The sequence below is a fragment of the Xiphophorus maculatus genome, chromosome 15 (assembly GCF_002775205.1).
Source record: "Xiphophorus maculatus strain JP 163 A chromosome 15, X_maculatus-5.0-male, whole genome shotgun sequence".
NCBI classification, from domain to species: domain Eukaryota; kingdom Metazoa; phylum Chordata; class Actinopteri; order Cyprinodontiformes; family Poeciliidae; genus Xiphophorus; species Xiphophorus maculatus.
In genome coordinates this window covers 17,691,782-17,710,334 of record NC_036457.1, presented here as the reverse complement: position 1 = coordinate 17,710,334, position 18,553 = coordinate 17,691,782, and the positions used below count along the sequence as shown (strand labels likewise).

The following is an 18,553-nucleotide window of genomic DNA, read 5'->3' as shown; positions in this document are numbered from 1 at the left end:
GTAATTCAGAGGGAAAATGCCTAACATCTACAATAGACACAAGGCTTGAGAAGTGCAGGACAACAACCCGAAATGTACATCCACACTGTAAAAAAAAACGGCCTCATTTTACGGTAAAAAACTGGCAGCTGAGTTGCCAGAAGTTTACCGTCTTTATACGGTAAAAGTCTGGCAACCAAAACTGCCAGTTTTTTACCGTATTTCTAAAATACGGTAAAATTCTGGCAACCAAAGCTGCCAGTTTTTTACCGTATTTCTAAAATACGGTAAAATTCTGGCAACCACAGCTGCCAGTTTTTTACCGTATTTGCTAAATGCAGGATTTTACCGTATTTTTGAAATACGGTAAAATTCTGGCAACCACAGCTGCCAGTTTTTTACCGTATTTGCTAAATGCAGGATTTTACCGTATTTTTAAAATACGGTAAAATTCTGGCAACCACAGCTGCCAGTTTGTCACCGTATTTTGTAAATGCAGGATTTTACCGTATTTTTAATATACGGTAAATTTCTGGCAACCACAGCTGCCAGTTTGTCACCGTATTTTGTAAATGCAGGATTTTACCGTAATTTTAATATACGGTAAAATTCTGGCAACCACAGCTGCCAGTTTTTCACCGTATTTTGTACATGCAGGATTTTACCGTATTTTTAATATACGGTAAAATACCGTACTTCCTAAAATATTTTAAAAAAAATAAAATGTGGTTTTGCCGTAGTAAATACGGTCATGCTGACTGAGGCATAATATCTACATGAGTGAAAAACACATCCAGACTGTATGATATATTGACATTTTATTGTAAACCCTCCCCCCCAAAAAAAACTTATGGTAAATTACTGGTCTCTGTTCCTACCAGAATTTTACCATACAAATTATAGTACAACAACCAAGGAAGTGTAACTTGTCAAGCATTTCTATACAGAAAGTTATAAAGAAAATAATTTCTAATTAAACAAAAATACAGATTACGAGTAATCCACTTAAAGAAACAATTTCTATTTAAAAAGTCAAGTTAAAAAATGAACTGATTCTATTTTATGTCCAGTTTCCTCACGGTATTACTGAGATCTGGAAAACAAAAACAAAACAAACAGTATGTGTCCACATAAGAGATAACATATTGTAGAAGACAAAATGGTGATAAAAGGATTCTTGTTCTGGGTTGAGAGTCACAAGTCGCTGAGATCAGACGTTGCTCAGGATGGTTGTAGTCTTCCCAGTCACAGGTTGAAATTGAGACTCGCATGTTGTCAATCGGGTGTTTCCTCTCTGCTGGAAAACAAAAAGAAAAAGTTAGAAAGATGCACTACATGAACATCTTATTCGCTTAAATGTTTGTCTCACCTTTGTTGACTTGCATATGGACACAGGTACTTCAACCAGGTGGTGTGATCATTTCTGACTGAAAATTCAGTAGTTAAACCTTTGTTTGTTGTCAACAGGTGTGATCCTCTGGTCTGCAACCAGACAAAATACACAAACAAAAAACAAATAAAAACAAATATAACTGTTTTAGGCAATTTATGAAATAGATACTCACCATTTATCTGAGTCTCATGAAGGCCAATAGGCTGTCTTCAACCATTTATGTAAGTTACATTTCCTGCAAGCTAGCAGAAACAAAGCTGTAAATGTGAACACTTTTCATACAGGCAAACAAATTGATACAGCTGAGACAATTTATGCTAGGTTAGTTTTTCTCAGTCACTTTTGGTGCATTTCTCGAGTCATTGTTGGCATTTACAAAACAGTAAGCGCATTTCTCAAAACAATTTGTAGAAACAGGAAAAATAGCATTTGTTTGCTTTCAAAATCCTTAGTTCAGCTCTTAAAATCCTGTCTGTTAACATATCAGTGACTCAAAATAATAAGTTATAGTCTCTCTATGTACAGATAAGACAGTCAAATCGATTAGTCATGAGAAGAGACTACAAAAGGATCATTTACGCCAGTGTTTCTCAACCCTGGTCCTCAACGCCCCCCTGCTCTGCATGTTTTAGATGTGCCTCTACTCCAGAACAGCTGATTCAAATGATTGGATGACAATCAAGTACTGCAGAAGCTTGTTAATCATCCAGAGATACAATTCAGGTGTGTGGCAGAAGGGAAATACCTAAACCTGCAGGACAGGGTGACGCTGAAGACCAGGATTGAGAAACACTGATTTACGCTTTTGCTATAATTTATTCATGGACCATGCCATGGTGATTCAGAAAGAAAAAGACAGAAATGCAGAGAACAAAAAAAGTAGAAAAGGAGCCACAGGACAATCTCCTCAAGGAAAACTGTACAGTGCTGTAGAAATTACATTACATTTTAATTTCCATAGTCACTTTGTTCCTTAACTCCACTGAGGAATCTTTTTTCCTCAGTGGGGTTAAGGAATGAACAGTAGGGTGGGAGGACCTCCATCAGCATCATGTTGTGGGTCTCAGCCATGTCCTGATGTTGGACTGATGGAAACTGGCAGATGTCCTCAGCCTCTTCTGACTCTTCTTCTGCTTTCCTCCCAACTATTTCCTCCTCAGCCTCACTCCTCTTCTTCTCTCTGGCTGTTCACTCTGCCCAGATACTTGTTCATCAGTTCTCAGACATGTAACATTGTGTTGTGTTCTGACTATATAGAGCATAATGTTGCCAACTGATGGTTCACAAGATGCACCTCCAATCTGTTTCAGAAAACTGGTTGATCGTTGGTTGAGCTAATGGTTCATACACTGACCTGTTAGAGAAACTCAGGACTCACTTGGGAGCAATTTACCAATTCAGGACAGATTTAGAAAATAATAGAATATAAATTAATTAATATATGATTCACATTATGACAACTTTAAGACTTATGCATGTTAAGACTTACACAATGAACTGATGCTATTTTGGAAGTTGAGAATTCAACACAGACACGTTGTTGTCCTGTTGTCCTCATTTTCTGTATACACCCTTTATCCTCCGGGTCAAAATGACCCGTCTTCAATAAACCCCCAATATAAGCAGCTTAATTGAATTTTAAACACCAAATTCTATCTTGTATATTGTCACTCACCACAAAATGTGTGAATACTTGACTTTTCCCTCTCCACTTGAATTTCTATAGCTTAAGAAAAAAAATGTGCAAAATGAGTTTCGAATGCATTTTTATTCATCACAGTGACTAATTTTCTTTTACTTTTCTCCAGTGAACAAGAGGATGTACAATACAAAAATATGAAAAATAACATAACCCATTCAACTAATTGGCACATGTAGGGCAGTATGCAAGTGCACAGCCTTTGCAGATATATTTCTTACACCTGCAGCACACAGTATGTGTTTTACAGTCTGAGGGCAGAACTGACATCTCTTCCTCTTACTTGGCTTAGCTGAGGAAGTGGCTGTGGTAGATGGATCCTCAGGTTGATCAGGAGCTGCTGCACTCTGAATAGCTTTCACAACTGCTGCTGAGGCTTCTGTGTGGGGGACATGCTTCCTTCTTTCAATGAGTGGAGTTACAAGTGCCTTTCCTAGCTGCTCCAGGAACACCCTCTTCTTGTTGTGCTTATGAGACATCCAGGTTGGGTTGATCTCTATCCAAATCACAAAGGCATTGTAGGAGGACACATCAATGATGTTGTGGAAGATGACCAGGGGCCAGCGGGCAGTCATTCTTCTGCAGCTATATGCTCCAATCACCTTATCTAGGTTGTCCACACCTCCTTTGTTTCGGTTTTATTCCAGGATGATGATTGGCTTCCTGTCCTCACGGTCACTAATGTCGCCGTCTTTGTGCAGTGTGCTCAGAAGAACTACATTCTTGTTTTTCTTTGGGAGGTAGGAAACTAGAGTGGTGGTGGGTGTGAAGGCAAACTTTGAGGAGAAGACCTCTCTCTCCTTTGACCCAAGCAGTGCAGGTGGGAGCTCAGGCTTGTTCTTTTGAACTGTACCAACCATGGTGATCTTCCTCTTCAGGAGCTGCTGTCCGAGTTCATAAGAGTTGAAGAAATTGTCACATGTCACATTGTGACCCCTCAGTCCCTCTGTCACATCAAGCACAACTCGCAACCCCTGGTTCTTCTCTGGGCATCCACTGGTTGACTTCCCAGTATAGACTTGCATTTTCCAAGCATAGCTTGATTCAGAAGCCACCCATGACTTGATCCCATATTTTGCTGGCTTGCTGGGCATATACTGCCGGAAAGGACAACAACCTTTGGACAAAAGACATTAGCATCAGTGATTAGTATCAGTGTCACAGAAAACATTCAAAGAAATCAATAGTGAAAATCACTTTTATTACAAATATGAAAACAGATTACCTCTAAATGGAACCAGTTGCTCATCCACTGTTACATCAGGCTCTGGATTGTAGAGGTAGGGCAACCGCTCCACCCACTTGTCCCATACCTCTCTTATGGCTGCAAGTTTGTCTGTCATACGTCTTGCTGGTCTTGATTCACGGTCATCAAATCGCATCAGTCTTGAGTAGGTGTGAAAGAGTTTGACTGGCATTGTGGCTCGGAAAATTGGCCTTCCACTCTCTGCTCACTTCTGCTACTGATTGATCTGAGACACAACTAAAACTTTGTAACATTTTATGGTTTGTAAATAACTCTGTGACCTTGATTTCAACTCCATTTGCCTCACGGGTCATTTTGACCTGAAGACCATCTTTGTACCTTTTTTTGTACAGCTTACATGGAAATGAGAATAAAAGCAACACTGAACTTTTTCTATTGTCTGGGCCAATCTAGGAAAAGTCTTAAAATCTCAAGTTAAAAAAATTACATTTAGGGGATTGTTTGGGGGGGGGGGGGGTTTAACACAGTGGCGGGTCATTTTGACCCGAGGACAACAGGAGGGTTAACATATTTTGATCAAGACGATAAAAGCAAATTACAATTATAAAAGCATAGAAGTGTACATAACCAGCTACATGATGTACAAAAGCAAAACTTGCAAAACTAATTTTTTTGATGTGCAGAAGTGACACAGTAATTTGAAGATTGAACAGGTAGTTTTAAGAATTTCAATTCTGTTCTGAGAGATGCACCCAAACTGAGAAAAGCTGTAAAATATTAATATTTAAATTCTCTTATCTTCAAATCCTTCAACTGTCATGGACCCAGTGACTTTAGTGCAAGTATTTTGGGTGTGAGAGTCAAGAGGTCAAAGGAAAATATTAAATAATATCTCTGATGCCAAGCTTTATACTTCTAAGTATTACCAAAGTATTGAAACAAAAGCTAACATGTTCTTCAGAGATTTAACTTGCATGCATGACCATTTCACACTCAAAGTAATTCAAATTAATTATTGAACCAAACTTGGAAAAAGTTGCTTCTGCCATTAACAATAACTTTAAGCACATGTAGTCTGAAGTAGACCAGAAATATAATCTATGCAGCCGTTCCTACAGAAACATTAATGGAAGTGTTGCATCTGTGAAGATTAAATGTTCCATATAGTAAAAATATCTAGCTGCAGTGCATGTACATAAACAGCATGGCTCAGAAACTACACATTTCTTTGTCAGTTGGTTAAAGTTAGCTAACTTCAGTTGAAACCGTGAAAGGGACTCACCTGTGATGTGTTGCCCTTCTCCTCCTGAACGTGCAAAAATAGCAGAAATTTGATTTCAAAGACAGTAGCAGCATCTTGACAAGGACCAGGCCTACTGGGCTCTCAGCACCCTAGTTAGCAACCTTAGTTAGCACAGTGACTTTACTGTGTTGAGTTCAGGACACCACTACAGGAACAGAGTTAAAAGAATCTTGCTGCTGATGCTGAAGGATCAAGCAGCAATGCAAACTAGATAATTATTTGTTTACATGACAAATAACAGTCTCCATTTACTGTAAACCCTACTATTTATCACAATTACAAAATGAAAAACTCTCTAGACCAGGGGTCCCCAAACTACGGCCTGCGTCATTTGGTCTGGCAATGCCGGATCTGGCCCGCCTCCTCATACCAGAGAGCATTCAGTGTATTTTTTCATATATTGTATTTTCTGGTTTGTGGATTTCTCTTCAACCACCAGGGGGCTCTTGAGCAGATGTTAAACTAACTTTCCCTCAAATATATACTAGTCAGTCCCAGTCACCGTTTCACTCACGGTTTTTTCCATTTCCATTCTGGGTAAAAATCTATCTAAAAGCGACCGCGAATGTGTCGTAGTCAGCAACCCCCCCCCCCCCCCCCCCCCCCCCCCCCCCCCGTCGACAGTTTCAAAGACAGAACAGCCCCCCCCCCCCCCCCCCCGCCGACAATAAGTTTCTAAGGTATCTTTCTCCAAAAACTAAGACCGGCCCCCGAGCAGAGAAAGGAACAGCTATGTGGCCCTCGCAGGAAAAAGTTTGGGGACCCCTGCTCTAGACTATTCTCTACTAATAGCACAATATTCAAAACCAAGTGTGGGATTTGTGAAACTTCAATGATGGGTGACTTTACAACTTGTATGATTTTGGATAACACTAGAATTGTTCTTTATTGAAGTTTCACAAATCAGATAAAGGTTTTACAAATCCCACACTTGGTTTTAAATATTCTGATATGAGTTGAGAATAATCTAGTCCAGATTTGAAGAGTCTAGGTGTTGTAGTTTTTTAGCTAGAGTAAATTAAAGATGCTGATTGCAGTGAAAAATTAGGTGGAATTGCCCTTTAGCCATTTCCCAAATTGGAAGCAGCAATTGGAAACCAACTTCAGCTTCATTCAAGCAAGAGGGGCTAACATACAGTTCTCTTAATGTTAATGATCAAATGCTCTCATAAATGATGGTGGCGTTGGCTGTAGGAGTTTGCTTTGCAATCGGTGGATCGCCAGATCGATGCCTGGTCTACTGCTGAGATTTCAGTTTGGTGTATTAAAGGCATTATTAAAAAAGAAACCAAAATATCACACCAGCATTCTGTTCTTTGTAAAAAATTATTTTGCAGTCTTGTTTACGCTTTTACATTGTAGATCTAAACATCAGCAAAATTTGTAATTTTGGCTGATTGCTACTGTTAAGTTTAGGGTAATTAACTGCTGGCAATATTACAATTTTTTAAGAACTTTACAATTACTTATATTTTTACACTATATTTCTGTATTTTCTACATTCGTGACTGTCACAATTATTTAGGATATATGTTTATTCAGTTATGATAATGCCATGTATTTTCTACGGCAGTATAATGCTGTGAATATTCTGGTCAGTAACTGCTGGCATTTTACACTTTTTTACCGTAAATTTACTGACTTACAGTGCAATTTTGTATGGGTTTCAATGATTGTCATATTTATTGATAGCCAAAAGAATCATTAGTTGCAGTCCTGGCTGAGATATTAATGGAGCATCTAAATTAAATGAATCTACAATTTTAAAATAAATAATACAAGTCACTCTTCTCTCATTTTACTGAACTAAAGGAACAGCCTCTCACAATGATGGAAACAAAAGTAGCTGTTGTCTTGAACTTGTCTACATATTCAGGCATTTATAATTACCGCAAAACATACAGCAAGCCTGTTAAAATAAATTCAATAGATCCTAAAACTAAGAAATATGAAAACTAAATGTAAATTCTATCCATCCAGATTGCAAACCATATTCTTGCAGTGAAATTTGTATTCTGCTCTATAAGTGGTGTGTAAGAAATCAGAATTTACATTTCTGCTGGACTATTATGTCCATTTTAATATGTCCCTCTCCATTCATGATCTGCGATTTCAGAGATTAGGGTAAGGACCCTTGGGTTCACTGACACGTTCTTCTTATTCTTCTTGGTTTCAACTTTTGTCCCCCGGTCTGGATTGATGTTTAGGAAGCACCTATTCAATACATGAAAATCAACCACTGTAATGAAATATGACTTCATCTAAATGAGGGAAGGAAAACAAAAGAATATTACCTCTGAATGAAATCAAGTGTGGAGGCCAGATGAGTCGGATAATGAATGTTGAAGCAAAAGTAACTTGCTAACATTAGACATATAGCGGATGTGAAGGTTGGTATTTGGTCATTCACAACATTGCCGTCAATGCCAAGCATAAAATTCTTGGAAGTATAACAGGAGGTTCCTGACAAAAAATATTCCAGAAAACAATTAGTCTTATACAAACTTTAACCAGTGTAATATTTCTTTCTTAAAATTACTCAGTGAATATTCATATTTACTTACCACATACAATCAAGCATGGTGTGACAGGCAAGTTGTCCACTTTTACTTCTCCTGCTAGGCATGTCTCATCTACATAGTGGAAGAGGGTTTCCTCTTTGTCATTGAAATGAGACAGAAGGAGGAGGACAAGATCTTTCAACTCTTTAGAGCAGCCCTGGACCTGTCCTCTCAGAATATCCAGGTTTCGGACAGTTTGAAGAACTCGTTTAATTTTGTGGGCCGAGACAGTCCTTAAGTAGTCCAGAAGTCTTTTACCCTTTTTTTCGAGATTTTTATGGAAAGTCTCTAGTAGATTTACTCCAGTAAGCTCCTGGAAGTGGATCGTCATACCAATTTCCTGAAACAGGAAGGGCCACTCCTTCACCATAATTTGTAGGTCTTTTCCCTGGTTTATTTCTTTCCTTTGAGTGTAGTAGGTTCTCTGCATAAGATCTCTTATCTCGTCCGAATTTAAGTTATTTTCTTCACTTAGCATTTTCAATTTGACTTTTTTCTCTTTCTGTGTCTCTGCTGTCTCCTGGATTGGCATGACTTCCATGTCCCACTTTATACAACCGTAAATGTCCTGAACAGCTGCATTTTGCTCTGGTGGGACTGTGCCATCTTCATCTAACATGTTTTTACGCTTCCTTATTTTTGGTTTTGAAACCCGTCTCAAATTTTCTATACGATTTTGTAGTTGCTTGACGAGTGAATAATACCCTGGGCCCACTATATCACCTTCAATAATATCTTGGAGTGAAAGTGGATATTTTGCTATCAATTTTTTCGCCACTTCTGTGGTTTCTTGCTTGCGAGGAGAAGCACACACCTCCATCATTGAAGCAACAACAATCCGAATCATTTCTCTTCGAAGGTGGGGTTTCGGCCTTGCCTCATTCTCAAAACACTCAATCAAGTTCTCTGGAAACCTGTTCCAAGGAATTTGAAAAGTGTCAACCCAATCTACTGGCGTGGAATGTATAGAAAATGAAGAGGCAGACGATGTGCTGGTTGTAGAAGGAGATGACAACGACAGAGATGGCTCACTGGAAATTCCACTGGTCTGTGCTATATGATAAAAGGTATATAGTAATGAACAAAAGGTAAAGATAGGCTGCTATATCTCTGTAATAATGTACCTACTGGTTTGTTTCGAAGCTTTCAGTAACTTCCTTGCTTGAATTGGTGTTAGTACAGATCTCAGATCATTTTCATTAATATACTGAAAATCTTCATTGGTCTCCACCCCCAAAGATTCTAGTGTGTCCTCCAAAGTCTGTAGAGTTGAGACTGGGAGATCTGCCAACCCCTCATAAATAACCCTGCGTGTGAGGCTTCGGGAGTCATCATCCATATCTGAGAACAAAACAGTTAAAGAACTCCAGTTAACACAAAAATAACAACCTAAGACTTCTTCCAAAACATCATTAGTATGGCGGTGTCCAAACCTTCTGTCCTAAGGTGCAAAATATTGAAGTTGAAAGAAGTGAAGGGCCAAAGAAAAAAAGTGATAGAAAAAAAGAGGCTAAAAAGAAAAACTAATCAGTTTTTCTTACTCAACTGAGAAAAAGTGATCCACTATGGACATTTTAAAGGTCTCCAAAATTGAATAAATTCATTCAAAGTAAATCTGGGTGCAGCAGGGCTTGCTGGATACATGTGGTCCTCACAAGAGAATGCAAAAAGTTTTGATACTTTAAACTTTTAAATGTGTAGGCAATGTTTTGTGGTAATAGTTAATGTTTTCTGCATTCATTTTGCCTTAATTAAAACTAAAGACTCCATCAGTCATGCTGGATTAGTAAAACTGTTTCATTAGGGGATTATCGTCATTGGCAAAAGATAAAAGAAAAGAAAAACAGTCAAAAGGCTGCAAATGGGTCCTGGACTTAACTTTTCAAAACCCCGGTTTAATGTGACAGCACACTGTGTTTCAGTGGAACCATTTTGTTTCCATTCTTTATGTAAGATGGTAATGGATAGAAATCTATCAAGTCACAGATGTTTAGACACTGCATCTTTTCATCATCTTTCCTAACAGAGTACATGTGATACTCGGGAAGGAATTCTGCTATATACACCGAGACCAGAACATGGACAGTTTCATTATTTATCAATATAAGCTGTAGTTCACCAAACTCCACTGCCTCCATGCTCCCTGTTACAAGAAATTGGCCTTTTTTGTAAGACGTTCCCTTGTAGAGTATTTCAAATGAGACATTTGTGTTGGTCTCAGTGAAGTCAAACTGCCTAACTGCATCTTGAATTGATTTACTGTATAATGTTGAGTAAAAAGGAGAACCAGACTTAATCTGTAAGATAGTCTGACCGCTTTGGCCTGCTGAAACATAAGCCTGCAACATCTGATGTCTTTCAGAGAGGGTGAGGCAGAGATTTTTGAAATTCTTCAAATGTCTAGCACACCTCTTGAAATAACTGTGCTTACTTTCAAAACGCATTGTCCATAGTCTAATCAAGGGTCCAAATTTTATAATCAGAGCTGGATAGTGGCGTAAATAATGGTGCTTTGGTTTTAGATTACATTGTGGGAAAAGCGCTTTTCTTGTCTCCAAATACTCTTGAATAACAACGTCAAGATATGCAATCTGAGCCAAAGAAATTTTCTGAGCACATATCAACTCTACAGTATCTTTCAGCTGGAGAGTCAACTGCCACACATCATCTGCTGTATCTTGTACTTTGTCGCCAATAATGAGGGGCAACAGCCTTAGAAGGTTCCAGTTCTGCGTAGCCTGTCCTGAGAGCTTTGCTGCGTTATAAGTGACTTCACACGGCTTCGAGGAGGCATCAGAGTCACAATATTTGAACTGTTTAATGCGCCTGTTCAAAGTGGAGTAAGTGAACCATCCCTTTTTCTTAATTAAATATTTCAGGTACAATGCCAGGTCATAAGATACAATTCCCTCAAAGAGGTCATGACCTAGACAAGGAGGTAAACCTGGAAGACAGACATGAAAGTATTTCAAAGAATTAAATATTGACCTGAACTTTACACCTTCTACGTCCGGTTCCTCAGCTGTCTGGAGTTCATCAAGAGCAGAGTTGTACCTCTCAATAGTGCGGAGTGGTCCACACACATTTGGGTCCTCACCCTGAAATTCTGATCGGGTTATTAAGCAGTATCTGCAGAAATGCTGTGTGCGACTGAAATTTTCAGAGAACCCACCAATGCAATGTGAGCCTAGATTATCTCCAGCAATGCAAAATACAGTTCCTTTAACTACCGTTTCATCAACCATTACAATCCCATTTTCCTCCAACAGCCTCAGGTCTTCTAGTAACTCAGAAAGAACTTTAGAATGCCCAAATTCCTTGAAATCTTTTTCCTTGCACAATAAAACCAGTGACATGTGGTCTGTGTCAGACCGTACATGAAGTGGCAAGTTGGCAACAGACACATACACGGCTAATATCTTATGTCTCGTCTTTGCTGAGCCTAAAGGATTAACCACTTCAAATGCATCTTGGTACAGTATTAGCTTGAGACATGATGGATTCTCCACAAAAAAGTTGTTGAATTTGTATATCTGACCATCATTAATGTCACTTAAAATGTCTGAAGGAGACTCAGACGTGTGCTGCCTTGATTTCTTCCACAGATCAGACTCCAACAAACATTTCAAAGTCTTCCTCAGAGGAACATAGTAGGCAAACCTATCTGTTCTGTTTTCATCTCTTCCTAAAAATATTTTCTTAGGCTCAACATAGTTGAAGTTTTTTTTGAAGGTTTGCACTCTTGAGTGTGCTGTCCTCATCGGCCCAGTATGGCATATAGAGAATAGATCAGATCCCTTGACAGACTCACAAATGTTGGTGATGTCTTCATCTGATAATGGTGTCTCATTTTTTAGCAGTGACCAAAGTTTGCTCAAACAGTATGTCTGGCCCAACTCGTGTATATTTTGTATCTCCTCAACAATATTCTGGATGGTTGAAGCTGGTAATAGAAACTGCCCTTGCAATTTCAAGTAAAATAGAGAGACATTTCTAAAAAAAAGATCACTGAAATCCTCAGTAATATCATTATCACTTTCATTTGGAGCTGTCTGTAAAATAATCTCATTTCCTTGCGACTCGATGTTATCTGGATCATTGTGAACAGATAATGACTGAGAACCAGAACATTTGTATGAGTCATGGATATTATCTGCAAGATCTCTGTGTTTCCGGGAAATGTGGGCAGTAAACGAGGACTTCACATGAAAAACTTTTTTGCATCCTCTGAAAGGACAATTCACAACACGCCCTTCCACAATATGATGCTTCAAGTGAGCTATTAGAGCCTTAGTAGTTTGACACTGGTGGTCACACAATGCCAACGAGCATTTAAAGTCGGTAACAACCGTTCCGACGCTACTAGGACCAGAGGTGTTGTGTTTCCGATAAAAATGAGCCTTCAACGCTTCATAACGCAAGAACGTGTCTTTGCAACCAGCAGCAGCGCATTTAAATAAACATCGCGGCTCATTTCGATGTAGCTTACAATGAAGTAAATAAAGTCTTAATGTTTTAGCCAAATTGCCACAGAAATTGCAAGTAAACATTTCCTTTGTAGATTAGTAAATTAGGGTTTAATCGGAGCAGGTCCTTACCTGGAAACGGCACGGGGCAGAACCTGAGAGGTGTCTTATTCCCTTTGAGTACGACAGAGAGCAGCGGTTTTCTGCTCCGGAAGTGGCAGAAACGTGATTTATCTCTTATATATTTATTTATTTAATAGGTTATTTCAATATGCTGTGCTATTTTAACTTTTAATAATATGTATTTCATTTCGTAATAAAAATAAAATGAAATATATTTTAATTATTTTTTTCAGCACTGTTAACTTGCGTTTGGAACATGCGCACTTCACAAAAGACCCCGTTTAAGAAAGTGGGAGGGGTGGAAATTCTAAGGAAGTTAATAAGGGTAAACACAGTTGCGCAACCACACATTTTTCAGGTGGACGCGAAAACATAAATCGGCGCCCCACCCCCGTCAGAGGAAGGAGCGCTGTCTTGGGGGGCGGGGTGAAGGAGCGATGCTCACTCGCTCAACCCCCCCAGCCCCGAGGCAACGATACGTTCTCATTGTATGAAGAGGGTTACAATTAGATGTTTTGGAATTCTCGGGCTATTATATTTTCAAATCTTATTGTTTTTCACCAGTTTTTTTCCGTTTTATCTATAATTTCAGCCCTCACACCAGTCATTAATACAAGGACATTTGTGCTGCACTTCACTTTAATGCCAACAGGATCCTGTCAGGTGCTAATGTACAGGAGATGTGCCAAGTAGTTGGATCTGAATCTTTCACTCGAGTTGAAGGAAAATAGCACACTGGTGCTTGTCTGCACTTCTCCTTCAGAATACCTGGGTTCGATCGTCGGCACGTGGTCAAGATTAAATCTCTTCTGTTTTTGTCCTATGTTCTTGGTATTAAAGACAACTACGTCCTTATGTAAATTATATTCCGGACCTTTTTAGACAAGAGACCTCCCACCGTCAGACTGCATCATAACTAAACCGCAGTTAACATATCAAGCAACTTGGGTAATCGATTGCAACCGCTGTCCCGCTTGTGCTTAAATACTCAACAGAAAATGGAGAACTCTGTGTTTATGTAAGGATTGACGGTACATGTAAATTCTGTTAGTGGTGTAATATTTACGCACGATTTGATTGTTTTGAACGACACATTTTCATGGACACTAGGACTCAAGTCTCAGTGAGTGTAATGCTCTTCACACACTGTAGCTGCTATTATTCTATTTCTTTTTATTTAATCGGCGAATGAACAAAACACTGCGTATGGTCCTTACTCTGTTTATAAAACATGTCATGGGGACACATGAAGATGAGTGGGGAGGAGCGATCTTGTACGGGTGACGTCACTCAGAAACGATTCTCTGTTAGCCTAAACATGCAGTACCCTTGCGGTGGCTCAGAAGTAACACACAACAGAGAAGGTTCTTGACGCTGTAGTCACAGGTTCGAGTTTAGGTCTCACCACCCAAGATGCATGTCTTCACCCTCCCTCATTACCATTTACTGGTCCTATCAGACCACGTTCAATGAACGGTCACTAGAGCTTCTATTTATCTTAGAAATGTTGACTAGAACAGGATTCCCGAGGTAGGGAGTCGAAAGATGAAAATCATTGTGATGTGACCCCTGAAAGATATGGACAGTGGCGCAAAAAGTGGGTATGCAGTGTATGCAACGCATAGGGGCGCAGCATCCACCTGAATAATGTGCAGTTGCGCCACTGGGTATGGAGAACCTTATGAGTAAAAAGAGAAAGCTTGAATGAATAACTATGAATAAATATATTAATATTTCCCAATAAATGATTAAATAATGAAAGCAATTATTTTGCTAAGCAACTGTGTTGCATTGTTTTAAAATGCTTATGATTGAGTCACCCTATAACTATTTACTAAATACAATATATAGATTTATAAGCAGAACATTTTGAGAACCCCTGCACTACAAGTCAATAGAAGAGAGTAATATATTTTAAGATGTATTTGTAGAAATCAATTATTGTAATGTAGTTCTATGCAACATTTTGCTGATTAACTTCAACAAACTTTGTAATTTGGGAAATTAGTACCATTGATTATTAATTACTGGTAAAGAATACAATTTTTCTATGGATTTTACCATTTCTATTATTTTTACAATCCTTTTTTTTATTGCTCATGACTGTCAACAATTCATGATATATATGTGTATTGACTTACGGTAGTTCCATGTAATTTCTACGGTAATGCAATGTTTTTGGATACGACGGTCAAAAACTGTTGGTCTTTTACCATTTCTTACCATAAATTTACTGCCTTTCTTTGCAGTTTCGACTTACGGTAGTTCCATGTAATTTCTACGGTAATGCAATGTTTTTGGGTACGACGGTCAAAAACTGTTGGTCTTTTACCATTTCTTACCGTAAATTTACTGACTTTCTTTGCAGTTTCGACTTACGGTAGTTCCATGTAATTTCTACGGTAATGCAATGTTTTTGGATACGACGGTCAAAAACTGTTGGTTTTTTACAGTTTTGTACCGTAAATTTACTGACTTTTTTTACAGTGCAGAGATTAAGTGGAAGGGTTTATATCACCCTATGTCCTTTGTGTTTTTTGCAAGACTTATAGAAATAATCAGAAATATTTGGGCTTTAAATGGACACTACTAGTCGAGACATACTGCAGTCCAACAAATACCTGGTGCTATTTTTTGGGGGGAATTTTATCTGTAAGTAAAGTCTGAAAAAGGTTGGAAATGTGTTTCATTTAGGCATTATGTTGTGTCTGGCTATCCCATGTAATCCACATAAAACCCATTCAAGTCTGTGGTTATATTCAAGGAGCGTTTCTGCTTTTGCAAGACGACAAGAAGAGCAAAATTAGCACATGCAAAATGGCTCAATTTCAAGTTAAAATTTATTTTTAAAAGCGGGACAATTTGTATGAATGAACATTTACATGTAAACACATTTCCATCTCTAATCCCATTGGCAGGTTGATGATAAAGCACAATAATAAATACAGGGATAAAACAATAACACTATGGAGTAACAAGTACATACACCAACCTTAAAATCTACAGTATATGTCTTTGCATTTACTCAGTGTTGGCATTAAACTAAACAAGGCGAATGTGTATTTAGATTATATTAACATATTAACTGCCTTAAAATTGCGCAAACTGAAATTACAACAAGATGTATGCATCATAGATACACACCGATTTCACTACAGAGTTATTGCCTAACTTTGAGTTGGTTTTTCCACTGTATCAATATCCGTGTAACAGCAATGGAAACACTCTTTTTGTCGGCCAATCCCGTGATCAACAACCAGATGTTGCCACTGGAAGAAAAGATGAAGAAGACGACAGGAAGTGCAAGAAGGACGACGGTGCAGCGTACCGCGTATCTTTAGACGGCGTATCGTGTGAACAAACTAATTCATGAGTGATTTTAATTGCGTTTCTTATGCAACAGAAACACAGCAATTGCAAAATTGTGTTTTTGCGACATCAGTGGAATATCGACAAAGGAAACTCGGCTACCATCTTTGTTTATGTTCTTTTACCGCAACATTATTATTATTCTTATTATTATTAATAAATGTAGATGGTAAATCAGTTCTTTAGTTCATGTTTTTGTACTAATATAATATTTTTTTTACGTGTAACAATATACATGCTGCAGAAGTAAAGCACAGATCTGTTAAATCTGCTGAGTGAGCAGTTGCTCATAAAATAGCCAGGTGTTGATGGATCTGACACACTTTTTCAAACATTACAAGGCTATAATAACAGGCCACCACCTCCCTTCAGACTCTTCTGTGTGTAATTATCTGCCACCAGACTCTGGTTGATACCGTGTAATCATCATTTTAATGTGTGTGAGATCTTTCATTAGACAGGGTGCCACCCTGCCAGAGTGTGCGACTTCCACACCAGTAGGAAAGCACCCACCTTCTCGCCAGTGCCGATGTGCAGGCCCTCCATCACCTTCGCGAAGGAGCCTTTGTTGATCATCTTCCCGACCAGGTAGGACCCCACCTGCTTGGAGTGGGGGAAGCTCCTCAGCAGCTCCCTGGTGAGCGTCAGGGAGGGCAGGGGCAGCCCCGAGGCTTCCCGCCGGGACTCGCCGACCCCCCCTCCTTCTGGGACTGTCTCCTCCAGAGTGGGCTTCACTGCTGCAGCTGGCATCCCAGGCGAGGCCGGGCCCCCGCGCGGCCCCCTCTCACAGCCATGGTTGGGTCCACAAGCAGAACGGCTCTTGCAGAGGGCGCATATCGCCAAAGAAAACAAACAAGCCCTGAAGGACAAGAGGAGCTTCAGGAGTTTCAGACGCAGATCTGTGTGTGATCCACGCTCAGGTGTAGGTCCCCAAATCCGAAGTGTCCAGTGGATCCCTCCTCACATTATTCAGCTTTGTCTCTACCGCTGGTTTTCTTCAGGTGGCGGATCCGTTCTGTGTCTCTCCACCGGTTAGTGGATGATTAACTGGTGTGTTCTCAGGTCAGCTCTGGTGATGAGATGGACATTCTACACCCTAATCACCCTCCTCCTTACCGCCGCCACAGTACACACACACACACACCCACGCACACACAGTTACACCGTAACCATTTGTAACAGCTTCATTTACTTCCTGGAGCCACATTTCAAATCTTCAGCCAGACTTTTTTTTTTTTTTTTTTTTTACACAAGGATGGACTTAAATGTATTTTTTAGCTTAAACTGTTTCAAACCTTTGTCATGTTACAACTAAAAACTTCAATGTATTTTGTTATGGTTTTGCGTAGATGTTGTCTAAGTGAGAAGAGGAAGCAAAATGGTGCATGAGTGTTAATCTTTTTTTCTTTTTACAAATAAAACTTTGAAAAGTGTGGTTTGATGACACTTGTAACTAAAAACCCTCCAATGGATTTTAATGCACAAAAAGTAAAAAAAAAAAAAAAAAAGCCAACTAGGAATCAGTATTCTGCCATCGTTTTGGCGCCCTCTCTAGCACGGCGCCCTGAGGCGTCGCATACGGTCCGTATCCAAACTGTTGTTAGTTTATGATTCACAAACTGACAACGGCATTTTAAAGTCTATTCTTTGAGCTGCTGGGAGCCAGTGGAAGGACTTTAGAACTGCCGTGATGAGCTCCATCTTCCTGGTTTTAGTGAGAACGCCGGCGGCAGCGTTCTGGATCAGCTTTGATTGGGTTTTCAGGCAGACCTGTGAAGATACGATTGCAGTTAACAGTGCGACTAAAGATAAAAGCATGAATGAGTTTCTCTAGATCTGGCTGAGACATTAGTTCCTTAATCCTGGAAACATTCTTCAGATAATAGAAGGCCGACTTTGCAACTATCTTTATGTGGCTCTGGAGGTTCAGGTCACATTTTTAACTTTATTTTATAAACCTAACCTGGCCACCGATTTCCTGGTGGTTTTCTGACCACATGCATGCTGTGTCCCCTACTATAGTTAACATTTCTGCTTAACACAGGCAGCAACAACAGCAAACACATTCATTTTAACTCAAGTATTTCTAAGTATTGTCATTTGTGGTTTCTAACATGCATTTCTGTTATCAGTTTAATTAGCTTGATTTCTGAGGATGATGTCAGGACCTCACCCCTCTTGTTTTGTAAGATAAGGTAAGGTCATTTTATTTATATAGCATATTTTCAGCAACAAGGCATTTAAAAGCGCTTCACATGAATTAGAGGAAATACAAACAAAACAAAAAACAGAAAAAAAACAAAACGACAACAGAGTACTTCACAATCATAACCTAACAGGAGTTTCTCTAAGGAATAAGAATAAGTAGTTTGTGTTTGTGACCCCCAGCGGCGTCCCAAACCACAACTCTGATCCTCTTAAGGCTTTCTTTCAGCTCTGTTACTGCCACTCAT

The 18,553-nt window shown here is 39.2% G+C and overlaps 2 protein-coding genes and 1 long non-coding RNA gene across 4 annotated transcripts; all 3 read right to left on the bottom strand.

The window, feature by feature from the left end:
• Positions 1-1,093: 1,093 nt before the first annotated feature.
• Positions 1,094-1,694, bottom strand: LOC111611381. 2 transcript variants are annotated; one of them, XR_002754025.1, is made up of 3 exons: positions 1,545-1,694; positions 1,349-1,461; positions 1,094-1,276 (listed from the first exon to the last, which is right to left on the bottom strand). It is a non-coding gene; the product is annotated as an uncharacterized LOC111611381 (long non-coding RNA). The 2 variants fall into 2 exon arrangements; XR_002754026.1 differs by having other exon boundaries at positions 1,094-1,273.
• Positions 1,695-3,149: 1,455 nt separating this feature from the next.
• On the bottom strand, positions 3,150-4,635 carry LOC111611380 (piggyBac transposable element-derived protein 3-like). Its single transcript, XM_023347847.1, has 2 exons — positions 4,297-4,635; positions 3,150-4,188 (listed from the first exon to the last, which is right to left on the bottom strand). Exons 1-2 carry the CDS (start codon positions 4,487-4,489, stop codon positions 3,710-3,712), a joined length of 672 nt encoding a protein of 223 aa, XP_023203615.1. The 5' UTR covers positions 4,490-4,635; the 3' UTR covers positions 3,150-3,709.
• A 2,263-nt stretch (positions 4,636-6,898) lies between these two features.
• Positions 6,899-12,811, bottom strand: LOC111611379. The gene is made up of 5 exons (XM_023347846.1): positions 12,741-12,811; positions 9,271-9,483; positions 8,146-9,195; positions 7,876-8,044; positions 6,899-7,795 (listed from the first exon to the last, which is right to left on the bottom strand). Exons 2-5 carry the CDS (start codon positions 9,479-9,481, stop codon positions 7,660-7,662), a joined length of 1,566 nt encoding a protein of 521 aa, XP_023203614.1. The 5' UTR covers positions 9,482-9,483; positions 12,741-12,811; the 3' UTR covers positions 6,899-7,659.
• Positions 12,812-18,553: the final 5,742 nt, after the last annotated feature.

What these genes read in the sequence shown, in the direction of transcription:
- LOC111611380 (XM_023347847.1), bottom strand. Translation starts at nt 4,489, where the DNA reads ATGCCAGTCAAACTCTTTCACACCTACTCAAGACTGATGCGATTTGAT. An exon ending in GCAACTGGTTCCATTTAGAG is followed by an intron (nt 4,189 to 4,296) that starts GTAATCTGTTTT and finishes TTTTGTCCAAAG; the next exon opens with GTTGTTGTCCTTTCCGGCAG.
- LOC111611379 (XM_023347846.1), bottom strand. Translation starts at nt 9,481, where the DNA reads ATGGATGATGACTCCCGAAGCCTCACACGCAGGGTTATTTATGAGGGG. An exon ending in GAAAGCTTCGAAACAAACCA is followed by an intron (nt 9,196 to 9,270) that starts GTAGGTACATTA and finishes TTTATCATATAG; the next exon opens with CACAGACCAGTGGAATTTCC. An exon ending in ACCATGCTTGATTGTATGTG is followed by an intron (nt 8,045 to 8,145) that starts GTAAGTAAATAT and finishes ATTTTTTGTCAG; the next exon opens with GAACCTCCTGTTATACTTCC.